The sequence below is a fragment of the Giraffa tippelskirchi genome, chromosome 14 (assembly GCF_054371585.1).
Source record: "Giraffa tippelskirchi isolate mGirTip1 chromosome 14, T2T-mGirTip1v1.2.pri, whole genome shotgun sequence".
Lineage (NCBI taxonomy): Eukaryota > Metazoa > Chordata > Mammalia > Artiodactyla > Giraffidae > Giraffa > Giraffa tippelskirchi.
The window spans coordinates 60,956,938-60,982,087 of record NC_137288.1 but is presented as its reverse complement, the minus strand read 5'-3'; the positions used below and the strand labels follow the sequence as shown (position 1 = coordinate 60,982,087).

Genomic DNA, 25,150 nt, shown 5'->3' with positions numbered 1-25,150 from the left:
AACCAGTCCATCCTAAAGGAAATCAGTCTGGAATATTCATTGGAAGGACTGATGCTGAAGCTGAAACTCCAATACTCTGGCTACCTGATGCGAAGAATTGACTCATTTGAAAAGACCCTGACGCTGGGAAAGATTGAAGGCAGAGGAGAAGGGGACGACAGAGGAGGAGATGATTGGATGGCATCACTGACTCAAGGGACATGAGTTTGAGTAAGCTCCAGGAGTTGGTGATGGACAGTGAGGCCTGGCGTGCTGCAGTCCATGGGGTCGCAAAGAGTCGGACACAACTGAGCGACTGAACTGAACTGAAATGAACTGCACTCACTTGTTATAGATCTATTCTGATTGTCTGTTTTTCCTTCACTTGGTGTTGGTTGTTTATTTCTTTCAAGGCATTTTTCCTTTTCACCTAAGTTATTTAATTTATTGGGCTTCTTAGGTGGCACTACTGTTAAAGAATTCGCTTGCCAATGCAGAAGACTTAAGAGACATAGGTTTGATCCCTGGGTTGGGAAGATCCCCTGGAGGAGGGCATGGCAACCCACTCCAGTATTCTTGTGTGAGAATCCCCATGGACACAGGAGCCTGGCAGGCTACAGTCCATAGAGTCACAAAGAGTCGGACAAGACTGAAGTGACTTAATATGCATGCATCTAATTTATTGGCACACAACTGTTCATGGTAGTCATTTCTCAATATCCACACTAGTTATGTTTTGTATAGTTGCTGACTATGCTGAATTAGCAACTGCTGAATGACGGTTCCCAGTGAAATGACAGTTCCTATGAGCCTCCAGCCACAAAGTATTTGTTAACTGATCAGAAAATAACCTTGCTTTATGTGCGTTTCTGTGTTAACAAAGCTTCCCTGGTTATTCCAGTGTGCAGTCTCTGATGCTTCCTTTGGTAAAGAACATACTACTTTGAGATAGCCTATTCCATTTTTAAACAGCTCTCATTGTTATAAAATTCTGTATTCTCCTAAAGATTTAATATAAGAATTTCTCATACTTAGTTTGTTTAAAAACCAGTCAACCAAATTACAGTTTGTGTTCAAATCATTCACACTTACTGTATAAAATATGTTATACCTATATGTATTATGTCCTACCTTAGAGCGATATTGTTTATAATTTTTTAAAGATTGTGGACATTTTAGTATATTTTGTCCTTTTTCTTGATTTCCTAGATTTATAGAGGCAATTCTTTTTCTTATCCTTCTGTTCCAGAGTTCTTCAGATGCTATATACTTGGCAAGACATGTTGGTTTGCGTGTGGGAATCCCAAAAGAGACCCCAGCTATCACTATTAACAGGCTCTGTGGCTCTGGTTTCCAGTCCATTGTGAATGGATGTCAGGTATGAGCAGCATTTTATTTAATTCTCTGAAAATATTAATAGTTAGTAGAGGAAATGCCTCACTTCAGTGTAGCGCTAGGTTTTTAATTTTATAGTATTTATTAAGAGGTCAATATTTGATTTTTCTTTGAAAAATATTCATAGAAAGAAAATCATTTTTTTGATGTATGCATTATTAATGCAAGAAAATCATTTCATAAAAGCTAGTGATGAACCCTGGAAACACTATGCTAAATGGAATAAGCCAGTCACTAAAGGACAAATAGTATATGAGTCCACTTATATGAGGTCCCTAGAGTGGTCAGATTCATAGAGAAAGTAAAATGGGGATTGCTGGGGCTGGTGGGGAAGAGAAAATGGGGAGTTAGTGTTTAATGGATACAGGGTTTCAGTTTGGAAGCTGATAAGACTTCTGGAAGTAATGGTGGTTGGTTCCATAACAATGTGAATGTGCTTAATGACTTGCACAGTTAGAATTGATTAGAATGGTAAGTTTTATCACAGTTTTTAAAAAGCTGGTCATGACTCATTTTTATTGAGTGCTTCCTATGTGCCAGACACTGTGCTAGATTTACATTCAGAATCTCACTTAATCTTCACAACAGTCCTATGAGGCAAGAGCCATTATTCCCATTTTACAGGCAAGAAAAGTGATTATTAAAGACATTAAGTTTACTGAGTTGTAGAGGCAGAATCTGATGCCAGGTCTGCAAGAGTTCCAGGTAAGGCAGTTCAAAACCGTGAATAAAGACTATAAGGTAAGGAAGGGAGTTGGAGAATTTAGAGGATGATAAGAAATGTATTTTATTACAAAGGTACTGAATAATACTGTTGGTCAAAGGACAAACTGTTATGATCTCTTCGAGGGATAGTTGGACAAATAGATTTCCTCCCTTGAGCATAGGGGAAAGGGATACAGTAAAATTTAATTTGTCAACGTCTTCATGTTTTCAAAGTCTTCATATTTTATTACAAAATAAAATGAAAGATAAAACATATTGTAATGAGCAAGTTACTTTCACGTTTATTTCTGTAACAATATATCCTAAGTAGCAACCCTGATTTTCCTAGCAATCATTTTAAACGTTGGACTCTTGAAGGATTGTTATTTGCTGTTTTTCTGAGAAGTGTAAATAGTGGAAAAAATTGTAATAAACAGATTCCTCTTTATGACTACCCTAGGTTAACATAGTTTTTATAAATCTGGTCTACTTCAGGTTCATTGATTAACAGGGTAAATTTTACTTTTGCCTTTTTTAAGGGCTTATTCTTTATCTGGTGGCAATCTGTACATTTATACTAGACATTAATATCTCTGCTAGTTTTCAAGATGTGTATTGAGTTAAGAATTACCATTCCTTGTCAAAATGTAGGTAGGATTTGTTACTTCTGCATAAATGGTTGAAAAGTCTGCTCGTTTTTTTTCCTCCTTGTATCTTGGGAATGAATATTTTAGCATTCACTTTGAAATTACTTTTATTTCCCTTTGAGACACTATAATGTGAAAGTTTTACTGTAAGCAAGGGTACTTATTAGCTTTATTATTGATTTACTGCTTAATACATATTTCTGTCACAATAAAAGGATTTTGGTGGTGGTGTTTGTTTTTAAATAGGAAATTTGTGCTAGAGACTCTGAAGTTGTCTTGTGTGGAGGAACTGAAAGCATGAGCCAGGCTCCCTACTGTGTCAGAAATATTCGTTTTGGAACTAAGCTTGGATCAGAGCTCAAGGTTGGAACCATTAAAATTTTTAAGAATTATTTCTCATGCTATTATACTATAATTTTAATAACACCATTTTGGGGCAGAGAAAAAAACTTAAACCAATTCTGTTAATAGGGAGTTGGCAAGATATGAATTATTTGAAATCTGTAAACTATTTCATAGTTGTTAATTTTGACATTTTAACTCACATGAAATTAGACTTTATCTCAGCACACCTCTGCTAGTGGCATTAACACCCGGGGAGATGAAGGAAGGGAAGTAATGGATTAAACAGATGGGTAAAGATTGAATTAATCTCTCTACTGAACAACTGGTAAGCCAAATAATTAAATCTTTACCATAATTAATGAAAATTTTATTTTTGGAGCAATCGCCATCGAATAGATTTCTTCTTTACCACAGAAAACATTCTCTTCAAATAGGTTATAGTGTCCCAAGTCAGTCAGATAAACAACAGTCCTTTATGAACCGCCTGAGAAGTACTGTTAAGAGTGATAGTATGCTGTCCTTTTTGCATCAAAGGGCCAATGACATTGTATGTTCTTAGGCTTTCCTAGTCATAATCATTGATTTATCCTGTCCACCCTGTTTCTCACCTGGCCTTTTTGAAAGCTGAAACGAAGAAGACTTAGATAATATGAGATAATATTTAAGAGTCCTAATATATTTGAGAAAACCTTTGGAAAGACAGGTCAGCAACTCAAAGGGTGACAAGGCAGTCTAGAAGAAACAGGTGGGGCCCATTTATCAGAGACTAACTAATTGGATAACAAAAACCAGCCTATCCCGGGCTTTTTTAGCCTCACAGTAACAGGTATAACCTGCTATTCCTACCACTGGAGGTGTGGGATGGAAAAACGAGCACAGCTGTACTCTCTCTGAGGGTTCTCATAACTGCCTTACAGGGGTGGCTACAGGGGAACATTGCATGAGAACTGAAGTTTCATATGAAAAAGAACCTTGAGGGTTTAAGTTTTGATTGTAGGATGACTTCTAGTTCTCACCCTGCACATTTAGCACTGTTGGCCCTCCTTAAAGCCCTGTGTTTAGAGCAGAGAATGTGTGCATTTTATTACAGTGTTTTTAGAAAATATCTCAGAACCAAATATAAATCATAGTAATAGTAAATGCTTATCAGAAAATCTCATTTTACTTTAACCTTTTTTATTGAAACTGTTGGTTATTTAAAGAAATGTTAGCATATCACTTTCAAAAGAGACCCTTTACAAATGACTTTATCGATGTCTTTTAATAGCTGGAAGACACTCTGTGGACAGGATTAACAGATTCGAATATCCAAATGCCGATGGCAATTACTGCAGAGAATCTTGCTGCAAAACATCAAATAAGCAGAGAAGATTGTGACAGATACGCCCTGCAGTCACAGCAGAGGTGGAAAGCTGGTCAGTGGAAGTAGTTATTACAGATATCTTTAGAAAGAAAATTAGGAAAGGTTTTTATCCTTTTAGATTATAAAGGCCATACAATAATATTGTTTAAAATGATACCTTTTGAAATTCACATTTTTTTAAATTATTTCTTTGTTTTTAATGATTAAATATTGAATATTCTGTTAATGATTGCAAATTAACTGGAAGTTTCTCTTTTGAAGTATGTGAATGCTACTTAAAAAGTAGTATGGATAATTGGTCCTATCTGGACACTTGAATTTTGCCCCAAACAGGTCAGTAGAAGACTCTGAGGGCTATGCTACACTCCGTTGGAGGTGCTAGCTCCCTGGGGCAGCTGGGGCAGAGGATGTGGTCCCCCAAGAGGCATCTCATACTCACAAGAAGGGAAGGGTATGTTTGGGAGAGACTCATTGTGAATCCTTTTATGACTTCCCTCTCCCATTCCTCATTGAGAATCATTGCACCTGCCTCAGAGACCCAGAACTAGCCCAAGGCCCCAGCTGTGGTGCCATTGTGTAACACTGCACACTGCTGGTGAGCCAGTCCAAAATGGGCAAAATGACAGCTGTTTTTTCAATATGGTGAGTTGAAGAAATTTGTTAGTCCTCTGAAAAGAGTTTTAAAAACTAAACTATTACAAAGACACTCTTATTTAGGGGATATTAAATAAGTGAAATAGTGAGGATAAAGTTCATTTTAGTATTTCAGAGGGATAAGTGGAATGGAGCTGATCCCAGTCATACTGTTTTTAGTTACACATTTAAGTGAAAGGGTATAGGTCTAAAGGTCAAGAGTTAGTCTGTTTCTAGTTTTGCCACGGACAGATTTTCTGACTTCAATCATTTATTCACCAAGTATTTATTCACTGTGCTAATAATAGAGGTAAAAATATTTGCCTTCCCTTTTTCCCTAACAGAATTGTTTTAAAAAACAAATAAAGGAAGTGTTAGCCTGTTATGAAGTGGCATCAACTTTAAGGTGGTATTATTCCGAACTTGGGCTTCCCAGATAACTCAGTGGTAAAGAATCACCTGCCAGTGCAGGAGACGTGAGTTCAATCCCTGGGCTGGGAATGTCCCCTGGAGGAGGAGATGGCAACCCACTCAGGAATTCTTGCCTGGAAAATCCATGGATAGAGGAGCCTGGAGGGCTGCAGTTCATGGGGTTGCAAAGAGTCGGACACTACTGAGTGACTGAGCATGCATGAGTTCCTGACTTACTCTATTTCTAAAACTTTAGATTAACTATCGTCCACTCCAGTCAATGGGGTTGGAAGTAGATAAGCTGTTTTACTTAGAACTGTGTCAATAACAGTGCATACAATTTCTTCATGTTGCCTGTCATTAAATTTCAGTGATAGATGACTTGGTGACAGACAACTTGGTAACCTTTTTTCTTATTGTGCAAAAAACAGTTAACATGAGATCTATCCTCTTAGTAAAATTTTAAGCGTACAATACATTCCTGTCGACTATCGGTATTAATGCACCTTGGTAACTTTTTAAACTATTTCGTTCCTCACCCAGAGAAGTTAAAAAAGGGCATTAAATGCATTTGATGCCATTACATCTGTAGGTAGCAGACAGACACTAATAATCTAGCAGTACCTCATAAAAAAAATTGTAGTAAAATAAAATGTCAAAATTGTAATATTGCAGAATGTATCTGCATGGGTGACAGTATATTAAATCCTCCAATAGACAAGGTAAGTTATGTAAGTAGTAAAAGCTTATATTAAGGTAGACCAAGAGGAAAGGACAGAACAGAAATTAAATTGAAGGATATATTTGATTTCATTTTTCTAGTTTATGTTCTTTTTTTCTCCCTATTCTTATGAATAGTCTTTCTACTATTTTAGCTAATGATGCTGGCTACTTTAATAATGAGATGGCACCAATTGAGGTGAAGACAAAGAAAGGAAAACAGACAGTGCAAGTAGATGAACATCCTCGGCCCCAAACAACCATGGAGCAGTTAAATAAACTTCCTCCAGTGTTCAAGAAAGAAGGAACTGTTACTGCAGGGAATGCGTCGGTAGGTAGCACCTGGGCTTACCCTGAACCCTTCTTGATGTGTTGACTGCAAACTGATCAGGCAATATCTTTTAGATGCCTTTCATGCTGATCTTCACTTACTTAGCCTAAGTTAGTAGTGTTCTTATTCTGTTAATTTGGGTTTTCATACTCCAAAATAAATTAGGGGGCCCTTATATAATACTCTGCCAATTTCTTAGTCTTTTCAGAATGTTAGAAGGAAATCTACCTGTTTTTTTTTTTTTTTTAACTTTTTATTTTGTACTGGGCTATAGCCAACTAGCAAACAATGTTGAGGTAGTTTCAGGTGAATGGCAAAGGGACTCAGCCATACATATACATGTATCCATTCTCCCCCAAACTCCCCTCCCATCCAGGCTGCCACATAACATTGAGCCGAGTTCCATGTGTTGTACAGTGAAATCTACCTGGTTTGTTATTTTACTTTTTCTTCCTCATGTATGCACCTCATCAGATTTCTTCTTAAATCTACCCACATCTGGATATAAGCTTTTCCTTGACATTGTTTCTTGTTTCCCTTAGTGAGGTTGTATTCTGTGCCTGAGACAGTCTCTCTAATCCAGCAGTTTATCACTAGTACTACTTGTTGTGTTCCAGATTATGGGGCTGCTTCCTGTATGCTGCCATAATCCTAATAGCACTCCATTAGCTCAAAGCTTGATTAACTATGTTCTTTTACCCTCTAGTTTATCATCTGTTTTTGTTTCCAAGGGGATTTCCGATGGTGCTGGAGCTGTTATCATAGCTAGTGAAGATGCTGTTAAAAAACATAACTTCACACCACTGGCAAGAATTGTGGGCTATTTTGTGTCTGGATGTGATCCCACTATCATGGGTATTGGTAAGTTTGTAGTGATACAAATTGGTTCTGTTATGTTGCTGGAGATAAATCTTCCTTGGCATTCAGATTCCTGAAACAGTAGCCACATCAAGGTCACTTTTGGAGAAAAGGAAACTAGTCATCAGTCATTTAAACAACCCATCTTTATGAAAAGCTATGCCTGGCACAATGGGGAGACCAGGCCCTTGAAAGCTCCTTGTGGGCAGTAATTGTGTCATGTTGTCCATTTAAGATATATAAAATTAACACACAGTAAACAACAGAGATGCATTACAAGGTAATGACAAGACAGACAAAAATGGGAGATGGGAGAGATCATGGGATGAAGTAGAGAAGATATGGACCCTGCTGGGTGTTTTACACATGATTTTACATGTAGCTCATTTAATCTTCCCACAACCCTAGTAAGTGAGATTTCTTTGTGAACAGAAAAACTGAGGCTTAGGGGGATGGTCTTGTAAAGTTCAAAAGCAGTAAGTGATGAAATGGGGATGTGCTTCCAAGTCTCTTGTCCCAGTGCTCTTTTCCCTCTGTTGCCTCAGGAAGTCAAAGAAATAATGTACCTGACCTGTCTATGACTTAATAGGAAAATGAAGAATTCTAAACAATGCATCTCAATTGGCAAAATACTAGCAGGAGACAATTTGGAACTCCCTACAAATATGTATAGTCTTGGTTCCAAAAATATGAATTAGAAGGAAAACAAAAAACTTTTTTTGCTGGATACACTCCTAGGAACTGTAGATAATGCTGAATTTTAATAGTTCCTGCATCATTCTCTGGGGAGACAGGGAGCCAATTATGTGCCTCACAAAAATAAAATTGGCTTTGATCTATCCCACCTATACCTTGATACCCCAAGAAAAAGCCTGCCCTAGGTTATAGACTGAGATTTTTGATGAGCCAAAGATTTTCCTATGTACTTAGTTAGACCTTTTTTGACTCACTAAATTGGTTTTGAAGTAGGTCCTAAGATTAAAAGGGAGATCACCTGTTTCCCGGAGAAGGGAATGGCAACCCACTCCAATACTCTTGCCTGAAAAATCCCATGGACAGAGAAGCCTGGTAGGCTGCAGTCCGTGGGGTCGCCAAGAGTCGGGCACAACTGAGCGACTTCACTTTCACTTTTCACTTTCATGCATCGGAGAAGGAAATGGCAACCCACTCCAGTATTCTTGCCTGGAGAATCCCAGGGACGGCGGAGCCTGGTGGGCTGCCGTCTGTGGGGTCGCATAGAGTCGGACACAACTGAAGCGACTTAGCAGCAGCAGCAGCAGCACCTGTTTCCAGCCTGCCTTCTCAGAAGTCCTTCAGTGAAAGCCTCTAGGTGCTACTCAGATAAAAATCACTTATGTTGATTTGGGACTAAATTAATACCAGCCATGTTTGTTGCCATGTCCTTGAGAGATTTATCTCTGTACAGAATTCCTTAGAAAGAAAGCTGGTATGCCCATACCTTGTCATTTTTCACTGTGTTGTAAATTATGTCAACCAGCACTACAAGCTTTGCAACCATCTGTTAAAGTCATTTGTTTTTTCTTTATTATGGTCTTAAAAACTTATTAACTTTCAGCTACCCACTGTCAACAAAATACAACTTTTGTCTTAGAAATGAAAGGTACCTTAACAAATCAAACATCTGTGTACTGGTATAGCATTTTGGTATCTATGGCAGTAGTTCCCGACCCCAAATTATGATCAAAATCTAACCATAACCCCAGTACACCTCAAGATTTTGTTTCATCCAGCAGGTCCAGGTAAAACCTTGGAATATGGGGGTTTTTCAGTGTATAGCTGGTTTTGATGATCGACCATATTTATTTGATATAGATAAGTAGCTATTTTACAGTTTCAGTTTAACCTCTCTTAAGAGTTTCTGATACATTGACATGGTCAGTGAACAAGAAAGTGTAGTTTTTCTTCCTTGTATTCTTGGGCCTGAATATTTGCCCTGTAGTATACAATAAATGCCATTGTGGAAGAATTCTATTTTTCCTCAGGGTTGGGACAGAGTTCTGTATGTCAGATGTCCCATACCATAAGATGTCCTCCCCCTCACCTAGATAGCTCATCTCTCAGGTGTAATATGGGGCCAATGAATAAATAGGGAGAGTCGATTGTTGAGTATCTGGTAGGGATTGATTCATCAATCCAACTTCTAAGAATAGTTGTTCTCCAGTTATGCAGTTATTCAAAATATAGCAATGCTTAGCCCTGTCCAGTAGGTGCAGATCCAGAAAAAGGTGGAAAGCCAGGAATTGAAGAGCGCAATTAATGGCTCCAAGGAAGGACACAGTTATGGAGAAGCAGTGCTCCCTGGAACTCCCCATGAGTGGCAGTGGTAGAGGGTGGGTAGGTGGAACTTTGAGCCTCTTCGACTGGGACAGCTCTAGCTTTACCTGTTATTGGGCTTCATTTGTAGAAAGATATGCTTTAAAAGAAACAGGTTAAAAATGAGCCCAAAGCACTTTGGATGAGAAGCTTGTAGCCACCAAAGGTACCCAAGGTTACACAGCTATTAGTGGTAGGAGCCAGCACTAGAAATAAGGTGTCCTTTTCCCAACAAAACTACTATACCTTCCTAAGGCCAGTCCTGAATGTTCATTGGAAGGACTGATGTTGAAGCTGAAACTCCAGTACTTTGGCCACCTGATGCAAAGAGCTGACTCATTTGAAAAGACCCTGATGCTGGGAAAGATTGAAGACAGGAGGAGAAGGGGATGACAGAAGATGAGAAGGTGGGATGGCATCACCAACTCAATGGACATGAGTTTGAGTGAACTCTGGGAGTTGGTGATGGACAGGGGGTCCTGGTGTGCTACAGTCCATGGGGTCACAAAGAGTTGGACACGACTGAGCGACTGAACTGAACTGAAGGCCCAGTAAATAGCAAAGTGGTAGGGAAACAGTCCTTTAAAAATTAGCTTGTAGCGTAGCATATTGTTACAATTGACTATAACAATTCTAAGTTAATACTAATGCATTTAGTCATGCCGACTGTGATTATGAGGGCAGGGAGGTGTGAACAATGGTTTTACATCCTCAGCTTTTAGTTCTGTGTAGCTTTCACACCTGTGGGTACTGCATCCCCTGACCATGCTGGATAATCGATGCTCTGCTATTGACTATCCATCCATTTTAATGTCTTAAAGATACAAAGAGAATCTTGAATTAGATTCTGTATTTAATCAGCAGCCTGTATAGAACTGATGCTTTAAATTGGAAAGTGTTTATTGGTAGACCTACCCATCAACAGACAGTTGTCCAAGAAACTTTTAACTAGGTGACCAAATTAATTACTGTATTTAGATTGTGTTATGCTTTTCTTGTGAAGACTGATTTCCCATTTCACCTTACATATGTTTGTGAAGCTTGGTATAAAGTGTTTGACTACTTGAATTTAACAAACACCACATGTTTTTCTTTTTAGACGTTTATGGAAGGTTTATTCTCTAAGGGCAGATAGAGAGGGAGATAATCATCCCCAGCCAGATTTTTCGGAGAAGGCAATGGCACCCCACTCCAGTGTTCTTGCCTGGAGAATCCCAGGGACGGGGGAGCCTGGTGGGCTGCCGTCTATGGGGTCGCACAGAGTCGGACACGACTGAAGCGACTTAGCAGCAGCAGCCAGATTTTTTATACTTTGGAAAGAAATATCAATTTACTTTAAGTTATGAGCCATATTAAAAATAAGCTGATGGGAAGAGCTGACTCAGTGGAAAAGACCCTGATGCTGGGAAAGATTGAGGGCGGAAAAAGAAGGGAGCAGCAGCAGATGAGACGGTTAGATGGCACCGCCGGCTCAATGGACATGGATCTGAGCAAACTCCAGGAGATGGTGGAGGACGGAGAAGCCTGGCGTGCTGCAGTCCGTGGGGTCACAGAGAGCCAGACACGACTTAACGACTGAGCAACAAAACTGAGCTATCATTAGTGATCATCAGAAATCTGGGACTTAGAGTTCATTTCCAAAGATTTTTAAGGTGGATTTGCATTTCTTCAGTGAGAGTTACGTTTTATTTCAAACCTCTGCCCGCTGTTGGAGTTACGAACATCTCCATGCTCTAGCTATCTTTTCCCTGAAGTGCCTGGCAGCTTTGTATCTTGCTGCGCCCGTGTGGGGATACCAGTGCTATTTCTTGCCTTTTGTCCAAAATGGGCCTGAAAATTCAGAGCATAGCCACAGTCCCTTCTCTACTGGGAATGTATATGATTTGTATTCCAGGCAAGTACTCAGTTTGCCTTGGCATTTGGTATTAAGAACCATCTATACATGGGAATTCCCTGGCAGTTCAGTAGTTAGGACTTGGTGCTTTCGCTGCTGTGGCCTGGTTTTGATCCCTCTTTAGGAAACTAAGATCCCTGTACCAGTTGCGCAGAGCAGCCAAAATTTTTTTTAAAAACTAAAGTTAAAAAAATAAGATACATTTTAACAAACCGTCTATACAAAACCTCATGTGACTCCTTTGGCTGTTTGAACTCTTGAAATCCTTTATGGTAGAATTTTTCATGTTAAGTCTCTCATCTACAATTTGCATAAATAGCTTTTCATCCTTGTTCCATTTTCTGTTTCTTTACTGTCATATCACTTAATATTGTGTGTTGTCAGGGTAGCAAGATTTTTAGTTACTGTTTGCATTATTTCCTCCTTACTTACCTGTTTAGTAAAAAAGGAGAAATTTGATGTTTACAAGATGAAATTGGTTTTTGTTCTTATATAGGTCCTGTCCCTGCTATCAGTGGGGCACTGAAGAAAACAGGGCTGAGTCTTAAGGATATGGATTTGGTAGAAGTAAGTGTTCTACATTTTTCACAACATGAAATAAACCATCAACTTCTATAGCATAGATGGCTTTAGTTTGATTTTTATAGGTCTTTTTGTTTTAGTACCTTTAAACTTTCCAAATAATGTGAATCTAAACAAGTATTACTTTCATTGCATGCCAGTGTTGGCGTATAATCAGGCCCTACCTGATTAAAATGCTTTATTTATGTTTGAATAATTCAAAGAGCCTTTCTTCCTCTACTAAAGTATAATTCTTGGGTACTTTTTATGACCTTGTAAGATTCTGCTATTAATACATTTTAGACTATTAATGTGCCTATTGAACTGAATTGAATGTTAGTTAAGATGGGTGAGAAATAAATAACTTTAACTTTATGGATTAAAGTGGAAAAATACAGGTAAAAAAAATTGACCTAATAGAAAAATAATAATCTAATCCCAAATCTAAGTTTCTTATACTTGTGCCAAGTTAACAGCCACCCCCAACCCCAAAACTTATGTTTGGCTTTTACACCACAGTTGTGGGTTGATTTGGAATGCATCTGTCATAATTTTTGGCATTGGAAACTTAGACTTATTGGGAGAGTGATTTCTTTAATGTTAGTTTAGAACAATTGCATCTTAAATGTTTAGTACAATTAAAAGAAAGGATTAAGAACATGCTTAAAGATAGATTGTATACATTCAGCATTTGGGAAGTATTTGAAAATTTTAGGTAATTAAGCTGCTTAATTACCATATTTGTATTATCAAATAAGTACCACTGAATTTCTGACTTCAGATTTCACACTTAAACCTCTTGAAATATGTCATCTCTGTAGAGATGTTCCTCAGCATTTATAGATGTATAAACACTCAAGGACATACCTCTCCATACCCTGATGTGATTGTCTTTAAGACTTCTGATGATCATGAGGTAGTTTTTCCTGGGTTCAAAAGCCTAGTTTCACAATATACTCTAGATCTCTCAATACCTCATGACTATATAAAATGGAAAAATAAATGTTGGATCTAAGGACAAGTAAAGCACCATCTTGGGAGAGCACAAAATATAGTAGGAAAGAACACAAGGGTGGATTTTTATCCCAGCCCTGGAAAAGCTGCCTTTTTAAAAATCAGTTTCCTTCTCTATAAAATTCCCCACTAAGATCATATGAAAATACAGTTCTGTAAACATGAAATAAGGTAATGCTCCTAGCCAGGCTTGTTAAGTGTAATACAACAATATGATACTTTTTAGTTCTGGCCTTGTTTCAACATGGTAACTATTCCTCTCAGGTGTCTGGCTCTGAAGGTTAATTCTTTATTGTCCGTCAGTTTCTTCTTGGAAGTATGGCTAGTAATATGGGTTAGTAGTAATAATAAGAGCAACTGTTTATTGAATATTTCCTTGTGTCAGATAATACACTAAACACTTAATACCCATGATTTCATTTAACGTTAACAATAACTCTTAAAATTTTACAACAGTCACATTTACCAGTGAAGAAAGTTGAGTGTCAAGAGAATTTAAAGAACATGCATACAGCCAAGATTTGAACTATCCATCTGGCTCTAGAACCTGTGGGTTTTCTGTAGTACACCATTGCCTCTAGTTCAGGATCTTAGTACCTTATCACTGAGGTACTAAGGCAGAGGTCCCCAACCTCCAGGATCCAATGTTGAATGATCTGCAGTGGAGCTGATGTAATAATACTAGAAGTAAAGTGTACAATAAATGTAATGCACTTGAATCATCCCAAAACCATCCCCACCCCCACCTCCAGTCCATGAAACTGGTCCCTGGTGCCAAAAAGTTTGGGGACCACTGCTCTAAGGGATGTGTTAACACGTAAAGTATCACTTAGTAAATCCACCCATTTTCAAACCTGTTATCTTTATGAAGAATGATTGAAGATAAAATAACATTGCAAGGTAATGTAAGTAGGGGAAAAAACAGGAGCGTTAGCCATCAGTAGGACTGGACAATTCTCAGTTAAAAATAAGTTTGTGAATAGGGATTTTTATTAAGTGTTTTGATTGTTTTAAAGGTGAATGAAGCTTTTGCTCCTCAGTACTTGGCAGTTGAAAAGAGTTTGAATCTTGACCCAAGTAAGACCAATGTGAATGGAGGGGCCATTGCTTTGGGTCACCCATTAGCAGGATCTGGGTCAAGAATTACTGCACACCTGGTTCATGAATTAAGGTATGTGCTAGAAATTGTTGCTTTTCAAATTTGCTGTCTTTTGTGTAAATGCATGAATTTAGGTTTCCCCAGAACAGTCTAACATTTTCCCGTTCTTCCTCATGGCCCCTTGCCCTGCTTTTCTCCCAGTGATTTGAGCACCCCTTTTTCACAGACCTTACTAATGACTCAGTTGATTTGTTGGTGCCTCTACTCTTGTGACACTTGCTCTTCCCCACATGTGTAGCGTAGCCACTTGGCACGTGTTCACTGAGGGCCCAGTGTTCGTGTGGCCCCATCCCTGGTGCGGGTGCGCAGCAGGGAGTCCGTAATGAGGCCCTGTGTCTCAGGGCACTTGCATTCTAGTGCTAGTTACAGGAGTAAGACACAGTTATTTCAGAAAACAGAGTGCTGATCAAGATGCTGTCGTTTAAGAAACCTAAGCAAACTGACAGTTGAGGTCTAAGTTTTTCCTTCACTGTTTCCAGGGCTCCAGGAGGAGCCTTCTGTGCGTTTGATACTTTGCAGTTTTAACAGAAGAGCTTCTCCCTTCTGTACTGTGTCTTTTGGACCATATTGCTCTGTTAGTAGGAAAATTGCAAACAAAACCAAATATCCCAGGCTTGAAAATCACTCTGGCTCCCTGTGACATTAGGGTAAATAGGACTCCTGTTTCACTTAATAATTGGGTTGAAATGAGTGATTGATGGCACAAAAAATAATTCCTGGATGGTTTTTCAAGGTCATTCTATCAGGACTGAAGAATTAGAGTGGACGGTACTTTAAAGGAGTCTTAATTTTTATGGAAGGGACATGAAATGTTTCTAAACTATCTGACCTTTCATACAGACAAACTTCAGTAATTATGGTTATTCTAAGGTCCATAAAAATCTAAAACAGATAAATCAAGGAGGCTAAATATTAATATTTACTCCCCCTTCTTCAACTTCCAGCCCATCCCAATTACCTCCTGTTTTATGTTTGTTTCTACCTCTGTCTTCTTTGTTACTACACTTTTTAAAATAAGAATACTCAGCTTTCCAAATCCTTTCTCCTCTTTTCCCCAGTATTGAGGACTGGAGAAAACATTGAGGTGATGAGCTGAACAAGAATGAATAATTCAGATGTGACCACTATAAATTCTATTTAATTGATTATCTAATTCCATACATTATTTATTCAGGTAGATTTCAGCCACTGCTTTCTTTCTCAGGCGTCGGGGTGGAAAATACGCTGTAGGATCAGCCTGCATTGGAGGTGGCCAAGGAATTGCGGTCATCATTGAGAACACAGCCTGAGGAGAGCAGAAAGCCTGCCCTGGTCCATGCTCACTGACTTGACCAGGCCACAGTAAACCAGGTGACCTTCAGAGCAGAGGCAAAACCAGCCATGCTCTGCACTGAGAGTGACTGGGTTTGGGCAAGGAATGGTGAAGCAAAGACCCATTTATCATAAACAAGAGCCCATGCCAGAATAAATTCTCTTAAATTTGTACCAAATACGCAGCATTTCTGAACTGAAATCCAACCAGAGTAGGCTTTAAAAGGAATTGTATTCTTGCCAAATAACCATCACTTATGCCTTAAATAATATGATTGCAGGGAAATGGAATAAATACTGCCTTAACTTCAGCTAATCCTTTCCTGTCATTTCTTGTATTTTTGTAAAGTTTTAATTGAGGTAAAATACATATAACATAAATTTTACCATCTTAATCGTTTTTAAGCGTACAGTTCAGTGGCATTAAATACATTCACATTGTTGTGTGGCCATCACTACCATCCGTCCATCTCCAGAGCTCTTTTCATCTTGTAGAACTGACACTCGATACCCATTAAACAACCGCTCCCCATTCTGTCCTCTCTGCAGCCCTTGGCAACCACTGTTCTGCTTTTTGTCCCTATGAATTTGACTCCAATAGGTACCTCATGTAAGTGGTGCTTAGTTGCTCAGTCATGTCCGACTCTTGGCCACCCCATGGACTGTAGCCCACCAGGCTTCTCTGTCCATGGGGATTCTCCAGGCAAGAATACTGGAATGGGTTGCCATGCCCTCCTCCAGGGGATCTTCCCAACCCAGGGATCGAGCCCAGGTCTCCCAAACTGTATGGCAGATGGTTTACTGTCTGAGCCACCAGGGATGCCCCATTTAAGTGGAATCATACAGAATGTGTCCTTTTGTGCCTGGCTTATTGCACTTAGCATAATGTTCTCAAGAATCATGCATGTTGTAGCATGTATCAGAATTTTTTCTTTTTAAAGGCTGAATAATATTCCATTATATAGTCTACTATACTACATTTTGTTTTTTCTCTCATCCATTGATGGCAGGTAAATTCCTGCCACCTCTTGAAAGTGAAAGTGAAAATTGCTCAGTCATGTCTGACTCTTTGTGACCCCATGGACTGTACAGTCCATAGAATTCTCCAGGCCAGAATACTGGAATGGGGAGCCTTCCCTTCTCCAGGGGATCTTCCCAACCCAGGGATTGAACCCAAGTCTGGGATCAAACATTGTGGGCAGATTCTTTACCAGCTGAGCCACAAGGGAAGCCACCTCTTGGCTATTGTGAATAAAGCTGCTCTAAACATAGTGAGCTTCCCTGGTAGCTCAGCTGGTAAAGAATCTACCTGTAATGCAGGAGACCCCGGTTTGATTCCTGGGTCAGGAAGATCCCCTGGATAAGGGCATGACTACCCACTCCAGTATTCTGGGGCTTCCCTGGTGGATTAGATGGTAAAGAATATGCCTGCAGTGCAGAAGATCTGGGTTCGATCCCTCAGTCAGGAAGATCCCCTGGAGGAGGGCATGGCAACCCTCTCCAGTATTCTTACCTGGAGAATCCCCATGGACAGAGGAGCCTGGCAGGCTGCAGTCCACGGGGTCGCAAAGAGTTGGACACGACCGAGCAACTAAGCACACACAAACATAGTGTACAGGTATGGTCTTGCTAGAACTCCTGAGTCATTTGACAATTCTGTTTTTAAGATTTCAGGGAATTGCTACACTGTTTTCCATAGCAACTGTACCATTTTATGCTCCCACCATTAAAGCACAAGGTTTTAAATTTTTCCACGTCCTCACCAATAATTGCTGTTTTCTGTTTGTTTATTATAATAGCCATCTTAATGAATGTGAGGTGAGATCTCACAGTGGTTTGAGTTGCTTTTCCCTGATTATTAGTGATGTTGAGCATTTTTTCCTGTGCTTGTTGGCCATTCAGCTATCCTTTTTGGAGAAATACCTATTTTAAGTCCTTTTCTCATTTTTTAAATTGAATTATTTTTTATTGTTGTTGAGCTGGCTTATATTTTTAAAAATATTTTGGAAACTAGTTCAATTTGTATGTTAAGTGATGTTCATAATTCATTATGAGATAAATGTCCATGGGAGCAAAATTACTGAATTTAGTCTTGATGTTAATAAATGGTATCATATTAGCTTGATTTTTCCCTTAATAAAGACAGTGCTGATTATGTATTATAACTCTTCAAATACATTTGAATGGGAGCATAGCTTCCTTAAGGAAGATTTGGGTTCATTTTAAGGACCAGATCTGTAAATGATCATATGTGGGGTTGAGAAAGGCTATATAAGTCAAGTCTCAGAAGAAGACATACTATGCCCCTTCTAGTCCACCTCACCAGCACTTCCCAGCAGTCAGAAGGAAATGTTGTCATTAATGTCTATTACACTAGCTAACTAAAACGGGGAAACGGAGTCAGTAGAATGTAGCTACTGTAAATCAATGAGTTAATGCTAAAGTTTAAAGAAGCCACTAACTGAAGAGACCAAAGTTTTGCCTGGATTTCATCCCCCCTTCTTCAGCTTTCCCATTTTACCTAAATTATGTGCTGTCCTGCACATACCTCCCCAAGGGACATGTGGCAGTGTCGGGAAACGTCCGTGTTGGTTGTCATGACTGGGGAGGGGGTACTACTGGCATCTAGTGGGTAGAGGCCAGGGGCGCTGCTAACTAAATATCTTGCAACACATAGGAAGTCCCTACAACAAAATTATCAAGCCCAAATTGTTGAGAGAGCTGCTGTTGATAAAATCTTGCTTTAACCCTCAATCCACGTGTAAAGTGCAAAGGTTTATCGCTTTCTCCCATGAAGGTCTTATGTAGTTTTATAAGTTTTTTTTTTTTTTTTCTACTTGGATATTACTAAAGAACAGTTTTAGGGTATTATGTATCTAGCCAGCTTGCCAGACCTTTGTATTATTAGTTCTACTCATATAGATAATATCTCATTAATTTTTACCACCTTTTTGCATTGAGAAAACCACTAGACCATTCAGGTATGACCTAAATCAAATCCCTTATGATTATACAGTGGAAGTGAGAAATAGATTTAAGGGCCGAGATCTGATAGACAGAGTGCCTGAAGAAGTATGGACAGAGGTTCATGACATTGTACAGTAAACAGGGATTAAGACCATCCCCAAGAAAAAGAAATGCAAAAAGGCAAAATGGCTGTCTGAGCAGGCCTTACAAATAGCTGTGAAAAGAAGAGAAGCCAAAAGCAAAGGAGAAAAGGAAAGATATACCCATTTGAATGCAGAGTTCCAAAGAATAGCAAGGAGAGATAAGAAAGCCTTCCTCAGTGATCAGTGCAAAGAAATAGAGGAAAACAATAGAATGGGAAAGACTAGAGATCTCTTCAAGAAAATTAGAGATACCCAGGGAACATTTCATGCAAAGATGGGCTCAATAAAGGACAGAAATGGTATGGACCTAACAGAAGCAGAAGATATTAAGAAGAGGTGGCAAGAATACACAGAAGAACTATACAAAAATCTTCATGACCCAAATAATGACGATGGTGTGATCACTCACCTAGAGCCAGACATCCTGGAATGTGAAGTCAAGTGGGCCTTAGGAAGGATCGCTATGAACAAAATTAGTGGAGGTGATGGAATTCCAGTTGAGCTATTTCAAATCCTAAAAGATGATGCTGTGAAAGTGCTGCACTCAGTATGCCAGCAAATTTGGAAAACTCAGCAGTGGCCACAGGACTGGAAAAGATCAGTTTTCATTCCAATCCCAAAGAAAGGCAATGCTAAAGAATGCTCAAACTACCACACAATTGCACTCATCTCACATGCTAGTAAAGTAATGCTCAAAATTCTCCAAGCCAGGCTTCAGCAATACGTGAACCGTGAACTTCCAGATGTTCAAGCTGGTTTTAGAAAAGGCAGAGAAACCAGAGATCAAATTGCCAACATCTGCTGGATCATCGAAAAAGCAAGAGAGTTCCAGAAAAACATCTATTTCTGCTTTCTTGACTATGCCAAAGTCTTTGACAGTGTGGATCACAATAAAATGGAAAATTCTGAAAGAGATGGGAATACCTGACCTGCCTCTTGAGAAATCTGTATGCATGTCAGGAAGCAACAGGTAGAACTGGACATAGAACAACAGACTGGTTCCAAATAGAAAAGGAGTACAGTACAAAAAGGAAAAGGAGTCTACAGTCAAGGCTGCATATTGTCACCCTGCTTATTTAACTTCTGTGCAGAGTACATCATGAGAAATGCTGGATGAAGCACAAGCTGGAATCAAGATTACCGGGAGAAATATCAGTAACCTCAGATAAGCAGATGACACCACCCTTATGGCAGAAAGTGAAGAAGAACTAAAGAGCCTCTTGATGAAAGTGAAAGAGGAGAGTGAAAAAGTTGGCTTAAAGCTCAGCATTCAGAAAACTAAGATCATGGCATCCAGTTCCATCACTTCATGGTGAATAGATGGAGAAACAGTGGAAACAGTGGCTGACTTTATTTTTTTGGGCTCCAAAATCACTGCAGATGGTGATTGCAGCCATGAAATTAAAAGACGCTTGCTCCTTGGAAGGAAAGTTATGACCAACCTAGACAGCATATTAAAAAGCAGAGACATTACTTTGCCAGCAAAGGTCTATCTAGTCAAGGCTAAGGTTTTCCCAGTAGTCATGTATGGATGTGAGAGTTGGACTATAAAGAAAGCTGAGCAGTGAAGAATTAATGCTTTTGAACTGTGGTGTTGGAGAAGACTCTTGAGAGTCCCTTGGACTGCAAGGAGATCCAACCAGTCCCTCCTAAAGGAGATCAGTCCTGAGTGTTCATTGGAAGGACTGATGTTCAAGCTGAAACTCCAATACTTTGGCCACCTGATGTGAAGAGCTGACTCATTTGAAAAGACCCTGATGCTGGGAAAGATTGAAGGCAGGAGAAGGGGGCAACAGAGGATGAGATGGTTGGATGGCATCACTGACTCAATGGACATGAGTTTGGGTGAACTCCAGGAGTTGGTGATGGACAGGGGGGCCTGGCGTGCTGCAGTCCATGGGGTCACAAAGAGTTGGACACAACTGAGCGAGTGAACTGAACTAGGACCTCTTTTTTCCCTTTGAGAGGGAAAAAAGTCAAATTTGGACATGTTCATATTAGTTCACCATTCGGTGTGATCCTTACACGAGGTGCAGATGGGTGCACTTCATCAAAGTAAGGAAGTTCTCCTCTATTCCTAATGTTGCTGAGAAATTCATGAATAGTTCCCTCATTCTTCAAACCGTGCTAACCTGGATTGCCTCCACCATTTCACTGATCTTGTGAATGTCACCAACCACCTTCACGTTGCTTAATCTAGTGAAACTTTTCTGTCTTCACCTTAAACCTCTCCAAGATAGGATGTAGGTGACTCTCCCATTGTTCTGTTTTTGCTGTTTTGCTGTTCTGCTGCTAAACCTCGGCTGTCCGTGGTGACCCCGTGGTGACCCCGGGCCGTGTCATGAGACTTATCCCACCAACGCTGGTCTCTCCTCTTGCTCCAGGCTCCTGCACCTAACTGCCCTCCAGACACTTCTCTCACTAAACCAAATCCTCCTTCAAGTCCTTCCATCCTCAGTTCCAGTAAGTCAAGTCAGGAATCTGGGAATTTCCTAGATTCCTCCCTCTCCCTCATCCCTCATACTAGTCCAACAGCAAGTTTTATTAGTTCTTTCAGAATATATCTCAAATCCATCCACTTCCCCTCTCACCTTCTCCTTCACCACTTTGCTCCGGGCTACCTGAATCTCTTGTCTGTTTTACAAGAGCCCACCTCCGTTCTGGCCCCTCTTCAATCGTTTTCTAAGAAGTCACCAGGGCATCTTTTAAAAACACTAATTAGGTCACCCTCCTGTAAAGCCCTGGCAGATTTCTCTCACACTTGGAATACAATCCAGAACCCTTACCTACAAGGGCCTGCTCATGGGGGCCCCCAACCCCTGAGGTGATCTGGCCTCCACTTCCCTCTCAGCTGAGCTCAGACTGTTCCTCTGGCTCCCTGTGCTTCACACACATTGCCTTTCTTTGGGCTCCTCACAGGCCGGGCTTGCTCATCCTTCAGGACCGTGGCAGATTCCCTCTCTGTCTGCAATGCCGTTTCCTTTCCTTCCTAGGACACGACTCTCCCCACTTGTCCGTCAAGCCTCAGATGTGCTCTCCTAAGGCAGGTATTCTCTGTTCCCCCTGAGCTCCTCTCCTCAGACCTTTATGGAATTCTTCTGTGCTTGTATTCACTTATAGACTGTTCATTGTCTGTCTCCCTTGTTAAATTGTGAATTCCAAGCGGGCAAGGGCTTCATGTGCCCATCTCAGTGCCCGGCACCGAATAGGTAGATGCACAGTAATGTGGTGGAGAAGGCAATGGCACCCACTCCAGTGTTCTTGCCTGGAGAATCCCAGGGACAGAGGAGCCTGGTGGGCTGCCGTCTATGGGTCGCACAGAGTCGGACACGACTGAAGCAACTTAGCAGCAGCAGCAGTGAAGGGAATGGATGGGTGGATAGAGGGACAGGTAGATGGGAATGACTGAAAGCATGGGAGAATTTCTCGGAGTCGCACAGAAGTAGAGCAAGTAGCAAGTAGCTGCTCTCATGTACAGTTTACCTCTTCTGTCTCCACAGATGGTCATGGAAGTGGCTGTGTGCCTCGTGCACACCTCTGCACCTGTGTGTGTTCAAGCAAGAAGGGGTGAAAAACTGGGGGCGATGCTAATGGTGCTTGTTGCCTGGCACAAGGATCAGAGCGACTACGGGCAGTTTACTTTGAACCTAACTACCTACATGTGGTAGAGAAGAGTTGGGAGAGAAAGCCAAATGCATGAAGCTCTCCCTAGGATGACCATAGAATTTTTCATCCAGACCAGGTCGTTTTTGAGACGTGAATGAGGACACTTAATAATTACCCTGGGGCACCAAGTATAAACTGGGACTATACTAGGGAAACTGGGTAGCATCCTACCTTTAATTAACCAAAGCACATTGCAGTGACTTCGCTGAAAGTTCTAGAGAGCTGAGCAAACTGGATTTGAAGGTTATTAAGTAGTTGGTCAGGGTGGACTTGTTGAGTGCTCCAGAGATAAGCAAACACTTGAAGGAGATGACAGGTTCCCAGGAAGAGTAGGGGAAACAGCCAGCACTTGGCCCTGAGACAGGAGCCTGGGGAGGCTGGGGTGGTGGGAGCAGGGTGAGCAAAAGGAGAGCAAGGCTGGGGAGCAGAGAAGCTCTGGGTGCATATCATGTAGGGCTCCACATGCCACTGCAGGGACTCTGGCTTTTATTCTGGGTAAATGGGAGCCACTTCAGGCTTCTGAGTAGAGAAGAGATATCATCTAGTTGGAAGACTTCTCAGACTTTTCTATTAAAGTCAACCTAGAGGGACAAAGTTGGAATAGGATGCTATTACAGTAATCTAGGCATCTCGGATCTAGAGTTATCAATAGAATGGTGAGAAGTTGTCAGATTCTGGTCATGTTCTGAAGATAGAGCCGTTATTTCCTCCAGGATTGGCTGCTGGTCGGTAGAGAAAGGAGTCAAGGATGACTCCCTGGGCCTTTTCATCTCAGCCACTGAGACGGGAAGGCTGCAGGTGGAACAAGTATGGGGGGAGGTTCACGAGTCCAGACATCCAAGCAGAGATGCTGAGCAGGCACTTGGCTGAAGGGGTCTTGCTTTGGTATGGGGCTTGATCTGAAAGTCATGGGTATATAAGTGGGATTTCATCAAGAACAAGTGGCCTCATCATTGACAAACAGATAACTTACAGAATGGGAGGAAATATTTCCAAATGATATGACCGATAAGGGGTTAATATTCCAAAATACCTAAACAGCTCATACAACTCAACATCAAAAAAAAAAAAAAAAAAGAGAAGACCGGAATAGATGTTTTTTTCAAAGAAGACACACAGATGGCCAACAAAAGATGTTCAGCACTGTTAATCATCAGAGGAATGCAAATTAAAACCACAATGAGGTATCACCTCATACCTGTCAGAATGATTATTATCAAAAAGAACACAAATAACAAATGGTGAATATATAAAGAAGAGAGATCCCTCCAACACTTTTGGTAGGAACGTAAATTGGTGCAGCCACTAAGGAGAACAGTTCTCAAAAAACTAAAGCTAGAACTACCATATGACCCAGCAATTCCACACCCAAGTATCTGTCCAAAAAAACCAAAAACACTTAATTTGAAAAGATATATATATCCCAGTGTTCATAACAGCATTATTTACAATTGCCAAGAAAGTGTTTGTTGCTCAGTTGTGTCCCACTCTTTGCTACCCCATAGGCTGTAGCCTGCCAGGCTCCTCTGTCCATGGGATTTCCCAGGTAAGAATACTGCCATTTGCTTCTCCAGGAAGATATAGAAGCAACCTAAATGTTCATCAAGAGATGAATGGATAAAGAAGTGGTGTGTGTATATATATATACAATGGAATACTACTCAGACATAAAAAGGATTGAAATTTTGCCACTTGAAACAACATGGGTGGACTTGGAGGGTATTAGGTTGGATGAAATAAGTCAGAGAAAGATGGATACTGTATAGTGTTGTTTATATGTGAAATCTAAAAAATACAACAAACTAGTGCATATAACAAAAAAGAAACAGACTCGGATACAGAGAACAAACTAGTGATGGCCAGAAGAGAGAGGGAAGAGGGGAGGGGCAAATAGGGGCAGGGGACTAAGAGGTGAAAACTACTATGTATGAAATAAATCAGCTACAAGGATATGTTGTACAACACAGGGAATACTGCAAATAGTTTATAATAACTATAAATGGAGTATAACCTTTAAAAATTGTGATTCACCGTTGTACACTCAAAACTTAGGAATATTATACACAAGTGTGTGTGTTAGTTGCTCAGTCGTGTCCGACCCTTTGTGATCCCATGGACTAGCCCACCAAGCTCTGCTGTTCATAGAATTCTCCAGGCAAGAATACTGGAATGGGTTGCTGTTTACTTCTATACCTCAATTTTTAAAAGTTGAAAAAAAAAAAGGATTAGTGGCCTCCATTCTAAAGTGACTCAAAAAAGAACAATTTTTCCTTATATTAACCACTATTAGGTTTCCATTTTTATGACTTAAAATTCGATCCCTGAGTCGTGAAGATCCCCTGGAGAAGGAAATGGCAACCCATTCCAGTATTTTTGCCTGGAGAATTCCATAGACAGGCGCTACAGTCCATGAGCTTGCAGAGTCAGACATGACTGATCGACCAACGCTTAAACTTAACACTGTTAGTTTTTCATTTTTATGACTTAAAATTTAAATGAGAATAAGAATAATTTATAAAGCCAAATATATCTGTGTCACCCTTTTAGTGTGATCTTGTTCTTTTATAAGTTTTATCATTTTCCATAATAAATGCCAGCTTTTCTACCTTCATGGGGAAAAAATTGTAAATTCCTTACAAAGTGAAAGAGGAGAGTGAAAAAGTTGGCTTAAAACTCAGCATTCAGAAAACTAAGATTATGGCATCCAGTCCCAT

General features: G+C 40.1%; 1 protein-coding gene across 15 annotated transcripts in view; it reads left to right on the top strand.

The window, feature by feature from the left end:
• ACAA2 (acetyl-CoA acyltransferase 2) overlaps window positions 1-15,971 on the top strand; it is a 30,344-nt gene extending 14,373 nt beyond the window's left edge. For all 15 annotated transcript variants that reach the window (XM_081562028.1, XM_081562026.1, XM_081562033.1 and 12 more), the window contains 8 exons: window positions 1,229-1,357; window positions 2,973-3,089; window positions 4,339-4,486; window positions 6,354-6,529; window positions 7,261-7,390; window positions 12,112-12,182; window positions 14,207-14,361; window positions 15,554-15,971. In XM_081562028.1, coding sequence (XP_081418154.1) covers window positions 1,229-1,357; window positions 2,973-3,089; window positions 4,339-4,486; window positions 6,354-6,529; window positions 7,261-7,390; window positions 12,112-12,182; window positions 14,207-14,361; window positions 15,554-15,638 — 1,011 coding nt within the window. In that variant the 3' untranslated portion in view covers window positions 15,639-15,971. The remainder of the gene's footprint in view (window positions 1-1,228; window positions 1,358-2,972; window positions 3,090-4,338; window positions 4,487-6,353; window positions 6,530-7,260; window positions 7,391-12,111; window positions 12,183-14,206; window positions 14,362-15,553) is intronic.
• Window positions 15,972-25,150: the final 9,179 nt, after the last annotated feature.